A 15,491-nucleotide genomic window follows, 5' to 3' on the forward strand; every position below is an offset into this window, starting at 1 on the left:
ACAATAAGTCTTAATCAAAATAACTCTATAAAGAGTCCATATACACTTCATACAGAGAGGTATGAAGTATTTACCTGTTTATATCACATAAAGTCTGCATCAAAACTACATCATAGTCTAGTCTTTGCAGAATACATGTAATCCCCCCAACAAGAGAGTTGCAGTAAGCCTCCTTTATATTTATTTTAAATCTCTATGCCTTCATCAAGTCTGAACCGACACAGTTCTGCATAAAATTGATCAAATCTGCATCGAGACAATTCTGTACAAACTCTACATCACTGAAATCATCAGATTTGACTCCGTTGGTACATTATTTTAGATACATCATAAAATTATAAAAAAGAACTATATTAAACAGATATTTTTCAAAAGGTGGTTTTCTTTTATAACGAGTGAAGGTTTGCGTGCGATTCATAATGACGATAAAGGCAATTAGTGTATTATCGTGTCCCAGTTGGTTCATTGAGCGTACTTCTGCGACCAAGCCACCCGATAATTAACTCGTTTTTTTTTCTTACTGCCCACGACGCGACGGACGTCCGAAAAGACGCAGCACCATCGAAATAACAGAATACTGAATATACAAGGTTCTGGCAACCGTTTTAAAACATGATCGACACCTGCCATAAGATTTACGAGCTGTAGTCACGAATTAATAATCTTAAAAAAATATATTAAAAGTTTATTTAAAAAAAGTTTACCAAAAAATAATTTTTTTATAATAAAAACTTATAGTTTGATGTAAAATTTTTGCTTTGAATTGAGCTTTGAGGTTTCGTGCTTGCCTGACTGATTACTTGGGGCGATTATCCACGAAAATTCATAACAATTTCCATCCCGAAAAGGCGCCTGCCCACTTACCGGCCATTTACCGCTTAATCTGGACGGGGCCATCTGAAACCGACCTGAAAAATTGCGTACGGACCTGCAATTTAGTTACAAGAGACGGGAAGTCAAACTTGTCTCGACCCAAAGAGAAATTGCAGGAAACTTGGTACTGAAAAGTAGGAAAAATTTACTACACCACTAATCGTTTGTAATTTAGAATTTAAACGATAAACTTTTCTTTTACGTTTTATGTTGTAACATTCTTTTTTATTACTTTCTTAATGATGAATTTAAATGCGATTTTAAATATTGATGCTCCAATTCTTGTCGAAATTACATAAAAGTAAGAAAACGAGGAATTTATTCATTAGCTTCAATTTAAAGGGAGGCGCATAAATAATTTATGACAGCTGTGCCGAGACATTACATCGCATTCGAATATTATAAATCCCGCGCATTTTTAATTGAATTTTATACGAATAATTAACATTCATTATAAGGGGAATAATTAAATAGCGCGTCTTAACGGCACCCGGTAATTATCTTGTTATTTATTATTTTTTAAACCCCGTATTGAGACACTATCTATCTAGATAGTACCGAAGGCAACCGTTTTCGCGACAATCACCCTGTATAATAATATATATAATTATTCCATCGTTCAAAATTAAACGACCAATTTATATCAACAAAAAAAATAAAATAAAATTGAAAATTAAAATTTCTGTACCGTTAAATTTTGGTCTGTTGATATTAGATGGCGTTGAGATAGTTTTAATCGATAAATCCGCTTCAGCGACATCTAAACGGAGTGTTTTGAAGTTATAGATAAAAAGAAAAATCTTCTTTTGTATCACGTTATGATTATTATAAAAATAAAGTGCGAAAGGGTTTAATCTAAGTACTTATATTAACAAGATGATGGAGATTATGGAACTAAATTGATCTAAATTGTTAAGAACGTGTTGAATTTGCGTGCAGAGATGTTATGATAATTATACCAAGTTTATAATCTTGATTAAAACTTAGGTTCGTTTTGCATGCATTGGATTCGAACGAAATTATCTTTAGGTATTTCTTGGTGTTTTAATCAAAACATATACCAAATCAATTAGTAACTTTAAATTTTATTTTATTCTATTATATTAATTCCAAAAGCTTTATATTTTAAGTTTTCACAATTATCAAGGTGGGAGAAGGAACTAAAATGTAGCAAAACAAGCTTTTGAGATTACATGATAAAAATTGAGACCTCAAGGAACTTAATGAATTCGGAATTAAATAAGGCTACATCATATTATGATAAGTAATAATTCTAAATCAAATTATATGATATTGTTTGTTATTTATGTTTGTTAATTATTTGATTATTCGTTTGATGTTGGCGGTACCTCGTTTTGTGACATCGATTTCAATTCCGCCATCTTATCGCGAGTTACGAAAAGCACAGAATCAAGGTCCATTGATTAAATATACTGTTAAGGTTATCCAACTCCTTCTGAACGCTGTTGTTATGAACGTATCACTCTTTAGAGAAGTGCGGCTAAACCCAAATGATTCTAGATCTAGGTATAGTGTTAGTTTTAGTGATAGTGTAAGTGTAAAACTAGAACTAACACTATATCTAGAACTAGAATCATTCGGGTTTAGCCGTCTTTAGAGACGTGCGGTTAAACCCAAATGATTCTAGTTCTAGGTAGAGTGTTAGTTTTAGTGATAGTGCAAGTGTAAAACTAGAACTAACACTATACCTAGAACTAGAATCATTCGGGTTTAGCCGTCTTTAGAGACGTGTGGCTAAACCCAAATGATTCTAGTTCTAGGTATAGTGTTAGTTATACATAGTAACAGTGCTAGTTAAAACTAGAACTAACACTATACATAGAACTAGAATCATTCGGGTTTAGCCGCACGTCTCTAAAGACGGCTAAACCCGAATGATTCTAGTCTTAGGTATAGTGTTAGTTATACATAGGAAGAGTGCTAGTGTAAAACTAGAACTAACACTATACATAGAACTAGAATCATTCGGGTTTAGCCGTCTTTAAAGACGTGTGGCTAAACCCAAATGATTCTAGTTCTAGGTATAGTGTTAGTTATACATAGGAAGAGTGCTAGTGTAAAACTAGAACTAACACCATACATAGAACTAGAATCATTCGGGTTTAGTCGTCTTTAGAGACGTGCGGCTAAACCCGAATGATTCCAGTTTTAGGTATAGTGTTAGTTCTAGTTTTACACTAGCACTGTTCCTATGTATAACTACCTATGTGTTAGTTCTAGTTTTACACTAGCACTGTTCCTATGTATAACTAACACTATACCTAAGACTAGAATGATTCGGGTTTAGCCGTCTTTAGAGACGTGTGGCTAAACCCAAATGATTCTAGTTCTAGTTATAGTGTTAGTTATACATAGTAACAGTGCTAGTGTAAAACTAGAACTAACACTATACATAGAACTAGAATCATTCGGGTTTAGCCGTCTTTAGAGACGTGCGGCTAAACCCGAATGATTCTAGTCTTAGGTATAGTGTTAGTTATACATAGTAACAGTGCTAGTGTAAAACTAGAACTAACACTAGACCTAGAACTAGAAAGTTTCGAGTTTAGCCGTGCGTCTGAGGACGCACGGCTAAACCCGAATAATTATTATTAAGCGCTAGATTATTGTATATTTTTATTGAAAGGTTAAATATACGTATTAAAAAAGTACGTATATTAGATTATATAGTAGAACTAGAATCATTTGGATTTAGCCATCTTAAGAGACGTACGGCTAAGTCCGAATGTTTCTAGTTCCATAATATAATAACTTCCATATAACCAATACTCAACGGACCTTGGCACAGAATAACCAGTAGTCAGTAGTGATACCAACAGTATCCTGCCAAATCTTTACCACCAACAGCAACAAAGCTTGGTAACTTCCTATAATATGGCGTCAGATTTGGTGGGATACTGCCACTGTCACTTCTGGTTATTTTGTGGCCAAAACCCACCCAAGACTATAGTGTGAAGGGACAAGGACAAGAAAGAAAACAACAAAGCTTATATTTTAATAGGAAGGTTGACTAACGATTGCCGAAACAGGAATAAATATTACAGTTATTGCTTCTGTCAGTGTGCCAGAAAATTTATTATGCATTTCCTCAGGACTAAGGTTGCATGGATTGAGATGTCTTTTCAAATATTTTGTTGGGAACTTTGCAAGAACGTTGCATTCACATTACCTTGGATGCAAGCTATTACATTTTTGCAATCGTTATCACTGCACTTGCTAAATCCTATAATTAGACTTTCGAGCTGTACCAAATCGCAGGAGTTGTAGCAGAAGCTTTTTGGAAAAACGTCTAACATTCAAGTACACTTTTCCACATTTAAAATGTCCTATTCTTTCTACTTCGATATCTTTGAAACAGATTGTTTTTAAAACACTCCTAATGATAAACCATTGTGTTCATATAAGCAAACAGAAAGATTTTGAAGATACACCTAATGCTATAGAAGTTGTAGAAATGTTTATCGTTGATGTGTTAATGGATTGCCAAACTGTCAATAGACGTTGTTCGCTGTTTCTTTACCGATCGGCTCATTTCAAGGTTTCATGGATGTTTTGTTAGTATGCCATTTTTTTCTTGTGGTGTTGCCTACAGATACTTACAAGGTACCTACAGATACCTATAAGGTAAGATAGGGATCTAAAATGTAACAAAACAGGTTTTGGTGATTACTCAATGATTGCGAAATTAAAATAAAGCTGCATGTTGTCTTATCATATTATGATAAGTAATAATTCTAAATCAAATTATATGATATTGTAACGGGTGTGACATTGTAATGTAATCATCTAATATTACTGATTTTTATGCATCACTGAAACATCGTTGGCAAACACATCAAAAGCATGATCAACTTTATTTAAGGGGGTTTGTAATTAATGTATTATAGAACTAAGAGCAATCTTTGTTGATCAATCGGAGTCATCATCAAAATTCTAACCAAACTGCATCCCTATGCAATTCTACATAAGCTAAGTATACCACTTCCTGAAATTAATATTGCTAAAATCCAATCTTGGACACAATCACAACTCAACCCAAGTCCATTAATAATTTTCAAACCATTTTTTTTATTTATTTTTTATTTTATTTAATTACCAACCCTTTTTTTTCGAAAGGTCGGGGAAAATCTGCTACCAGACACCTGACTTGGGATGTTGCCTCCTCCAGCTTCTGTTCGTCCATCTCTTTAGGTCGGTGAAGATTGGACCTTCTTTCCCATTCCTTAAATATCTTCTCCTCAACCGCACTTGTCATATCAATCGTCCTACACGGCCACTCTTCTCGTTATCATAAGATCTATCGACAACGAGCTGCATATATTACCAACCCAGCCTAGCCCAATCCAAACATTTCTTTTTGTGTCCTTATTTTAGGTCGGGTTGGAGCCCATCTTTGGATCTCCGACAGGAAACTTAGGCAGGAAACTACGCTGTTGCGCTTTAATCATCAACTCGTCGTGGTTGTCATCGTTTCTACTTCTGCGATTTTTCATCGAGAAGAATGTTTCCACACTGACTCCAAAAACAACTATAAAAGCCAACCTAATCCATTAAATAATATCCAAGATGCCATCCTAACTCCCACTCAACCCAACCCAAACTTTCTGCCATCAAAATTCCATTGGGATAGAACAACGTACAGATATATTCCTGCGGTATGCTCATCGTTGGCACAGACAACCTAAACCAACTCATTCAGTAATATCGAATATAAAAGCCAACCTAATCTATTAAATAATATCCAAGATGCCATCATAACTCCCACTCAACCCAACCCAAACTTTCTGTCATCAAAATTTCTTTGGTATAGAACAATCTACAGATATGTTCCTGCGTATGTTCGCCGTGAGCAGACACAACCTCAAATGAGACCAAGACCATGTCAATATTAATTTCTCTAAATCATTGTGTAATTAGGTTGTCTTGCTAACTATCTTTATATTAGTGGATAGACGAGCTTAGGGATCGATCGGGAAAGTTTGCTTTGATTGAAAAAATGTCTTTGAATGCCTTCGGAAATCACAATCTACTGACTACCATAATCCTATTAGAAGAAAATACCACGAAAAGATCATATGTATGAATAGCGCCATATAAGGATTTCGTACACAAGACTTTACTAGAAGGATAAAAGATCAAAATCAGCTAGATGGATCACTCAAAATAAGTGAAAAGGGGATTCAATTTATCGAAATGAGGTTGGTGCGAGTTGTCAGACCAACGATGGGCAAATGGTATGTCAATACAACATTAATGGAATCTTACGAAATGGGTAAATCTTGTTGAAAAATCGTTTTCAAAACAATATGTAGTTGAAATTGAACTCATATGGTGTTGATCATAAATATAGACAAACAATCATAAACAGTTAAGACCTATATCAAAAGTAATAAGCTCTAGATGTAGGACGAAAATAAAGATATAAATGTTACATGTAGAATTCAAGAAGCTATTCAAGCTACGTAAAATTTTCTCTTATGAAATAATCCTAAATAAGTGGATTGATTGAGTTGATGCTTTAAGTGATGCTTTATGGAAAAGTAGAACAACATTGCACAACGATAATCGAACTTGTAATGCAAGGAATTGCTAAATTGCTGTTCTTAAAGGAAAATTTTGTGAGAATAAGGGAATGATATGTAGATGAGGAATTATTATTGAAATTGCGACAACAACTTTTCACCTTAATTCGCAGTCTAAATCAATCTCAATCAATTTAATCAATTTTGGTCATAAATATTATTTTGAAAAATATATTCTTGGAGTCATCTAAGAATTTGAATTTTAATCATTAATTTTTCCATATTAACCCTTATTTAAATGTTCAATAAACCCCTCAATAATATTCCCCTTATATCCCTTTTTCCCCATTCAGTGTAGTTTAGAAATCCCCACTCAAAAAATTGCCTGAAAAGTAGCCATGTTGTGACGTTTCGAAACTCCGGTAACCAATCCGGGGACCCGGAGCCGCCCGTTGATGCCGTAGCAGGCGTCTTCGTAGTGGGGCTGTTGAACAAAGAAGGGGGCCCCCGGGCCGGCGGGGTCTGCGCATGTTTTCGACCCCAGTCCGGGTCGCAGGGCGGCGAGCGTCGGAGATCCGAGTGCGTCGCATGGTAAAAGAAAGAACCTTTTTAAACGCGCGTCCGCGTCTCAATCCCCGGATTTACAACAACCAACAAAAGTAAACAAAATCGTGTAAAAAGTTAAGCGTCGATTTAAAGTTTAAATAAGTTGTGATTTAAAAAAGCATAAAAAATAAGGGAAGTGCGAAAAAGATCGAGTTTCTTTTTTCAAAACGGAATTCGCGGGGCCGCCGAGAACTCCCCAATGTGCTGCCGGTGCCGTGGTTCTTGGTTCCGTGGGTCCCAGTGCCGCGTTTGGAGGTGAGGCGATACATCACCACCATCATCCGCCGCCGCCTCCGCCGACGGTTACCACCGTCGCGGCGCTCGGCGGCGCAAATTCAACAACAATCACCGGCCCAAATATGAATCAATTAGGGACGGTATACGCTACAAAAAGGAGAAGAAGAAATGGAAAAAGGTAATAATTATGATTATCAAATTAAGATTCTTAACTTATTAAAAAAATCATAAAATATAAAAAATAAATCATAAACATGAAACTTTCTAGGTCTATTCAGCGTTAAATTGTTGTACATTTTTATGGAACTAGAATTATCATTAAAGCTAGAACTTGAATTAGTCAAGTTTAGCCTTATGATGGCTAAACTTGAATGTTTCTAGTTGCAGGTTTACAGTTCGTTCTAGTGTTACTGTTAGTTCTAGTTTTAATTGTTATTCAGCGCTAGATTGTTGTATGTTTTCATGAAACCAAAACTAGAAGTCTAAAGCGTTAAATTGTTGTATATTATAATGGAAATGTAACTATCATTAAATCTAGAACTAGAAATAGTCAGGTTTAGCCGTACGTCTCTTAAGATGGCTAAACTTGAATGTTTCTAGCTCTAGGTTTAGTGTTAGTTCTAGTGCTAGTATTACTTCTAGTTTTAACTGTTATTCAGCGTTAGATTGCTGTATATTTTAATAAAATACAAAATAGTTGAAAAAAAAGCTTGCTACATTATACAGGATGATTTAAATTCGACCCCCACTATTGGATCTCAGAAACCATAAGAGATACAGAAATGGTTAAATGGAGGCAAAGTTGCGTATCTTAGAGCTCATCATTTTTCAACTAAGTTTTTGGATCTAGCCGTTTTAGTTTTTAAAATATGACCGAAAAACAAAAAAATGACTTTTTCGTTTTTTGCCTATAACTTCTCAAGAAAAAAGATTTTTAAGGTAACTTTTTATGAAAAATGTCATGACAAAACTAGAAATTTTCTCCGACGTTTCGTTTTCGTGAAAATATCATCTGGTTTATTTTTTTTTTTTTGAATAATTCAATGTTTTTTAAATGAAATATATTGTGTGAAAATCAAGTATGGCGTTCATAAGAAAAAATAAACCTGATGATAGTTTCACGATAACGAAACGTCGGAGAAAATTTCTGGTTGTGTTAAGAATGTTTTTTCAGATTCACGAAAAAACGAAAAATAAAGAAGTTATAGGCAAAAAACGAAAAAGTTATTTTTTTGTTTTTCGGCCACATTTTAAAAACTAAAACGGCTAGATCCAAAAACTTAGTTGAAAAATGATGAGCTCTAAGATACGGAACTTTGCCCCCATTTAATCATTTCTGTATCTCTTATGGTTTCTGAGATCCCAATGGTGGGAGTCGAATTTGAATTACCTTGTATTGTAATAAATACGTCAAATTTGAAATATTTGGGATTTTGAACCTGCTAGGTTGGCAATAATGATACTTAGGTTATTATTGCTTGTTGATTGAGTTTTGCTGGTTCATTACAAACAATTCTCATCCATAACATTTTCTTGTAGCATTTCTAGTTTTCGAGATATAACAATAACTTTTTCAAAAAATGTCAAATTGGAGATTTGAGGATTTTATGATTTATAACTAAACATGCGATATAGTTGGAAAGACATTATTTATAGATTATGTTTTTATGATTTATTATGAACAATTTTTATTAATATCATTCCAACCAATCATTTTTAACATTTGAGTTATAAACCATTTTATTACTAAATACGTCATATTTGAAATATTTGGGATGTTGAATCCGTTAGGTTGGCAATAATGATACTTAGGTTATGATTGCTAGCTGATTGAGTTTTGCTTGTTCATTATAAGCAATTTTCACCCATAACATTTTCTCGTAACATTTCTAGTTTTCAAAATACCTAACAATAACTTTTTCCAAAAATGTCAAATTGGAGATTTGGGGATTTTATGGTTTATAACTAAAAATGCGATATACTTGGACAGACATTATTTATAGATTATGTTTTTATGATTTATTACGAACAATTTTTATTAATATCATTCCAACCAATCATTTTTTATATTTGAGTTATAAACCATTTTTTTTTCTTACTTTCCCCTTATATTATTATTATAAAATTAACATAAAAATTTAAAAAGAAATTGTTTGGAACATTTAAATTTAACACACATTTAACCAGTTTTTTCTCCTTCTCCACGCCAACGCTAAAATCTTGCCTCAAAACTTGTTTTACATATCGCCATTACACGACTTTTAATTCTACAGAACCTTTGTCAAATTTCTAAAGTGTGTTAACGTATATATTGGTTTTAATAAAAATTAATTATGATGTTGAATTTAAATACAATGTTGTTTTCGTAAAATTTTGACTGTAAGTACTAGTCATAAGGAATTTTTAACATTTAACAATTTTAATTCATAAGATTTAAATTTCTTAATTGTTCAAGATTTTTTATTGTTATTGTATATTTCATCTCTTGTAGTTTATCTCTGAAGATGGTTTTTTAAACCGAAACTAGTCAGATAAATAAAACTTAATAAATGATCAGTTAAAAGTATAGAAGTATCAAATTTTAATTTCAAACCTCTCATAAACCATTTTGTTACTAAAAACGTCAAATTTGAAATATTTGGGGTTTTGAACCCGCTAGGTTGGCAATAAATATAGTTAGGTTATGATTGCTTACGGATTAAGTTTTGCTGGTTCTTCATTACAAATAATTCCCCACCATAACATTTTCTCGTAACATTTCTAGTTTTCAAAATACCTAACAATAACTTTTCCAAAAATGTCAAATTGGAGATTTGGGGATTTTATGGTTTATAACTGAAAATACGATATAGTTGGTAAGACATTATTTATAGATTATGTTTTTATGATTTATTATGAACAATTTTTATTAATATCATTCCAACCAATCATTTTTAATATTTGAGTTATAAACCATTTTGTTACTAATTACGTCAAATTTGAGCTATTTGGGATTTTGAACCCGCTAGGTTGGCAATAATGATACCTAGGTTATTATTGCTTGTTGATTGAATTTTACTGATTCATTACAAACAATTCTCATCCATAACATTGTCTCGTAGCATTTCTCGTTTTCGAGATACCTAACAATAACTTTTTCCAAACATGTCAAATTGGAGATTTGGGGATTTTATGGTTTATAACTAAACATGCGATATACTTAGAAAGACATTATTTATAGATTATGTATTTATGATTTATTATGAACAATTTTTATTAATATCATTCCAACCAATCATTTTTAACATTTGAGTTATGATCCATTTTGTTACTAAATACGTCAAATCTGAAATATTTGCGATTTTGAACCCGCTAGGTTGGCAATAATGATACTTAGGTTATGATTGCTGGTTAATTGAGTTTTGCTGGTTCGTTACAAACAATTCTCATCCATAACATTTTCTCGTAGCATTTCTAGTTTTCGAAATATAACAATAACTTTTTCCAAAAATGTCAAATTACAAATTTGGGGATTTTATGGTTTATAACTGAACATGCGATATAATTGGAAAGACGTTATTTATAGATTACGTTTTTATGATTTATTATGAACAATTTTTATTAATGTCATTCCAACCAATCATTTTTAACATTTGAGTTATAAACCATTTTGTTATTAAATACGACAAATTTGAAATATTTGGAATTTTTAATCCGCTAGGTTGGCAATAATGACACTTAGGTTATGATTGCTTGTTGATTAAGTTTTGCTGGTTCATTACAAACAATTCCCATTAATAACATTTTCTTGTAGCAGTTCTAGTTTCGAGATGTAACAATAACTTTTCCAAAAATGTCAAATTGGAGATTAGAATTTTATGGTGTATAACTAAACATGCGATATACTTTGAAAGACATTATTTATAGATTATGTATTTATAATTTATTATAAACAATTTTTATTAATATCACTCCAACAAATCATTTTTAATATTTCAGTTATAAACCATTTTGTAACTAAACACGTCAAATTTGATAAACTTTTAAATAAATCAAAATTTTTTCTTACACAATTAATATTTTAAACCGAAAATTTATTAATTTCTTAAGATTTTAGATAAAAATCACCTACATAAAAACATTTTCGCGATAAAAATCTAAAACCACCCATTTCCCCTTTCCACTACAGCAAAAAAATTCCACTCCAAGAAACAGAAGATGAAAAATGTACCTTTTTGATGTGAAAAGCTAAAGCTGTCACCCGCATAAAACACATTTATATCATAATAATTTAACATGACGTATTATCGGGCGAGCTTTTAAGCTCTCTTATGTTTAACCTTCAAAGCACCAACCCAAGCGTTTCTTTTCCGAAGTCCGAGCCCACCTCGAAAGTTCCCCTTTCTTATCTTTTTTTCGACGGGTTGGCTCGCGTGCCCATTTTCGAAGCTTTTAGTTTTCTCGGCGGTCTTTCGGTGGAGGCGCGATAAGAAAATGTAAATGCGCCCCCGTCGGGGTCGAAATCAAGAGGGGAAAGCTCTCTCTTCGCCATGTTACTGCTTTTACTACTACTACGAAAGCGTCCCGACGCCTATTATTGATTTTTTGCCAAGAAAGACAATGGCCGAAGGACAACCCAATAAACTTTTTAGTCGTCTTAAAAAAAATTATTTAATTTTTATTAAAATTCAAGTTGGATTTAGAAAGATGTTTAGGTAAGAATAAAATAGAAAGTTTAGAAGAGTGTGTGTTGAGCTTGAATTTTATAATGTAATAGGTTTATAAATAAGTAAATAAACAATTTTTAGTGATATTATACTCATCTACAGTTTTTAATTTTTGAGTTATTAACTTTTTTGTTGCTACATATTTCAAATTTGATATATTCGGGATTTTAAGTCCCATAGATAGGCAATTATTTATGTTAGGTCATGATTGCTTGCAGATTGAGTTTTGGTAGTTCATTACAAACAATTCTTATCTATAACATTTCCTTGTAGAACTTTTAATTTTCAAGATATAACAAAAATTTCATCCAAAAATAACAATTTTTAAATTTGGGAATTTTTCGGTTTATAACTAAAAATATAAAATAGTTGAAAAGAAATCTTTGCTTCATTATATTTTAGTGATTTATTATGAACAATCTTTATTAATATAACTGTGGTACCTCGCTTCCTATTTTTGAATTATAACCAATTTTTTAACTAAATACGTCAAATTTAAAATATTTGGGATTTTGAACCCGCTAGGTTGGCAATAATGATACTTAGGTTAAGATTGCTTACGGATTAAGTTTTGCTGGTTCATTACAAACAATTCTCATCCATTACATTTTCTTGTAGCATTTCTAGTTTTCGAGATATAACAATAACTTTTTCCAAAACTGTTAAATTGGAGGGTTAGGGATTTTATGGTTTAAAAGTAAAAATGCGATATAGTTGGAAAGACAATATTTATAGATCATGTTTTTGTGATTTATTATGAACAATTTTTATTAATATCATTCCAACCAATCATTTTTACTATTTGAGTTATAAACCATTTTGTTACTAAATACGTCAAATTTGAAATATTTGGGATTTTAAATCCGCTAGGTTGGCAACAATGATACTTTGGTTATGATTGCTTGCTGATTGAGTTTTGCTGGTTCATTACAAAGAATTCTCATCCATAACATTTTCTTATAGCGTTTTTAGGTTTCGAGATATATATAACAATAACTTGTTCCAAAAATGTCAAATTGGAGATTTGGGGATATTGTGGTTTATAACTAAACATGCGATATAGTTGGAAAGACATTACTTATAGATTATGTTTTTATGATTTATTATGAACAATTTTTATTAATATCATTCGAACCAATTACTTTTAATATTTGAGTTATAAACCATTTTGTTACTAAATACGTCAAATTTGAAATATTTGGGATTTTGAATCCGCTAGGTTGGCAATAATTATGGTTAGGTTATAATTGCTTATGGATTAAGTTTTGCTGGTTCATTACAAACAATTCTCATCCATAACATTTTCTTGTAGCATTTCTAGTTTTCGAGATATAACAATAACTTTATCCAACAATACCAAATTGGACATTAGAGGATTTTATGGTTTATAACTAAACATGCGATATAATTGGAAAGACATTATTTATAGATCATGTTTTTATGATTTATTATGAACAATTTTTATTAATATCATTTCAACCAATCATTTTCAATATGTGAGTTATAAACCATTTTGTTACTAAATACGTCAAATTTGAAATATTTGGGATTTTGAACCCACTAGGTTGGCAATAATGATACTTAGGTTATGATTGCTTGCTGATTGAGTTTTGCTGGTTCATTACAAGCAATTCTCATCCATAACATTTTCTTGTAGCATTTCTAGTTTTCGAGATATAACAATAACTTTATCCAACAATACCAAATTGGAGATTTGGGGATTTTATGGTTTATAACTAGACATGCGATATACTTGGAAAGTCATTATTTATAGATTATGTTTTTATGATTTATTATGAACAATTTTTATTAATATCATTCCAACCAGTCAGTTTTAATATTTGAGTTATAAACCATTTTGTTACTAAATATGTCAAATTTGAGGTATTTATGGTTTTAAATCCACTAGGTTGGTAATAATTGTAATTGGGTCACAATCACTTGCAATTGCGTTTTATTGGTTTATTACAAACAATTTACATCCACAACATTTTCTCTTAGCATTTTTAGTTTTCGAGATATAAATAATTAAATAGATTTCTCCAAAAACGTTAATTTAAAGAATGTAATGTTACTTATAATGCGAAATAGATAACTAATAGTAACGACATCATAGAATAGATTGTGATTCTATATGTCATTATAGAAAAGGTTGTAAAGCAAAGGAGAAGTGAGACATCCCGAAGGAAAATCTCTTTGAGGTGAAGCTACGAAAGTAGCAGTTTTTCTCCTTTACCAGCGACGACCGTTCGGAAAGAAATTCCTTTAACAGATTGAGAAGCTAGATTGAGATCTTTAACTTATCTAGATTGTAGAGAAGTCTTCTGTGTTGTACGAAGCCAGATGTCTTTGGAACATTAATGAATACTGTGGCGTAATTATCGTATTTTGTGGCGTACATCTTGTAAATTTCAGATCAGCACTTAAAGGGGGTTTGATATGGATCTGCTTGCTTGGAATAATAATGATAATAACAAAGCCTTCTTGTCAGGTCTTAGAACTGAGCCGAACCAAGAGGTTCCCAGAGCAATGGAAAACTAATATAACTAATTCCAGTTTTTCATCTCACTTTTTTATCAGTCTACGAAATTTTTGAACAGTTGGTTCGAAATTTGCTATAAATAGTAATAAAGACTAATCTTTAATGTTTAATGATATTCAATTATCAATCAATGTTTCAAGTAATCATCTCCATCATAATATATAAAGAAATATTTATTATAAAAAAACTTGACGATTTTTAAATAATAAATTTTAAACGTACTAATTCCGATAAAAACGTATTAACTAGTTTAAATCTATCACTCATTTTCGACCTATTAAACATAACCCCTCGGTCGATAACACCGTAAAATCGTAAAAATCATTGAGTCAGTATGGCACGCAACACACAGTATTTAGTAATATGGTAGTAGTACGATGTAGGGTATATCGTGCGGCGGACCTTTTTGAAAAGCTTTTCTAATTGGCCGCTAATTGCTGTGCGCAGCCAACCGAAAGTTCTCTCTCACTTTTGACTTCTGTATAAAGAAATTACATTTCCATTATGACATATAACATGGTATCAACTAATTTATAGAATGAGTTTAGTTATTTAGAAACAAGTTCAAGATGAAGGTTTATTACTATAATAAATTTTGCATTTTATCTTTCTATATGATATCACAAGTATCATTTAAAATTATTAAAGCAGTATTTATATACAAGAAAACGTTGGGTCTGTTCTATCACGTTCGAACGAACTTCGGATATAACGGATAATCAGACTAGATACAAGAATATTAGACACTACTGATACAAGACTAGATATTGTTTCTAGAAAACTAGAAATCATCGGAAGTCTGAATATTGTTGGTAGACAACTAGAAACTACTTCGAAAATACTAGATAATTGGGATATAAATGCTTCTATATATTACAAATGAATGACAAAATGCTTCTAAATAACTAAATACCACCGTTGGAAAATTAATAAGGTATTGTTTCCAGAAAAATTTCGAGATATAACAATGACTTTTTCCAAAAA

At 31.8% G+C, this 15,491-nt stretch overlaps 1 protein-coding gene across 1 annotated transcript in view; it reads left to right on the forward strand.

Moving 5' to 3' along the window:
- The first annotated feature begins 6,953 nt into the window (after nucleotides 1-6,953).
- Nucleotides 6,954-15,491, forward strand: part of LOC111417862 (aryl hydrocarbon receptor spineless) — an 89,893-nt gene continuing 81,355 nt past the window's right edge. Inside the window, exon 1 of the mRNA XM_023050255.2 lies at nucleotides 6,954-7,437. Within this exon, the coding sequence (XP_022906023.1) occupies nucleotides 7,382-7,437 (56 nt within the window). The 5' untranslated portion in view covers nucleotides 6,954-7,381. The remainder of the gene's footprint in view (nucleotides 7,438-15,491) is intronic.

This window comes from Onthophagus taurus, chromosome 3 (genome assembly GCF_036711975.1).
Source record: "Onthophagus taurus isolate NC chromosome 3, IU_Otau_3.0, whole genome shotgun sequence".
Taxonomy (NCBI): Eukaryota; Metazoa; Arthropoda; class Insecta; order Coleoptera; family Scarabaeidae; genus Onthophagus; species Onthophagus taurus.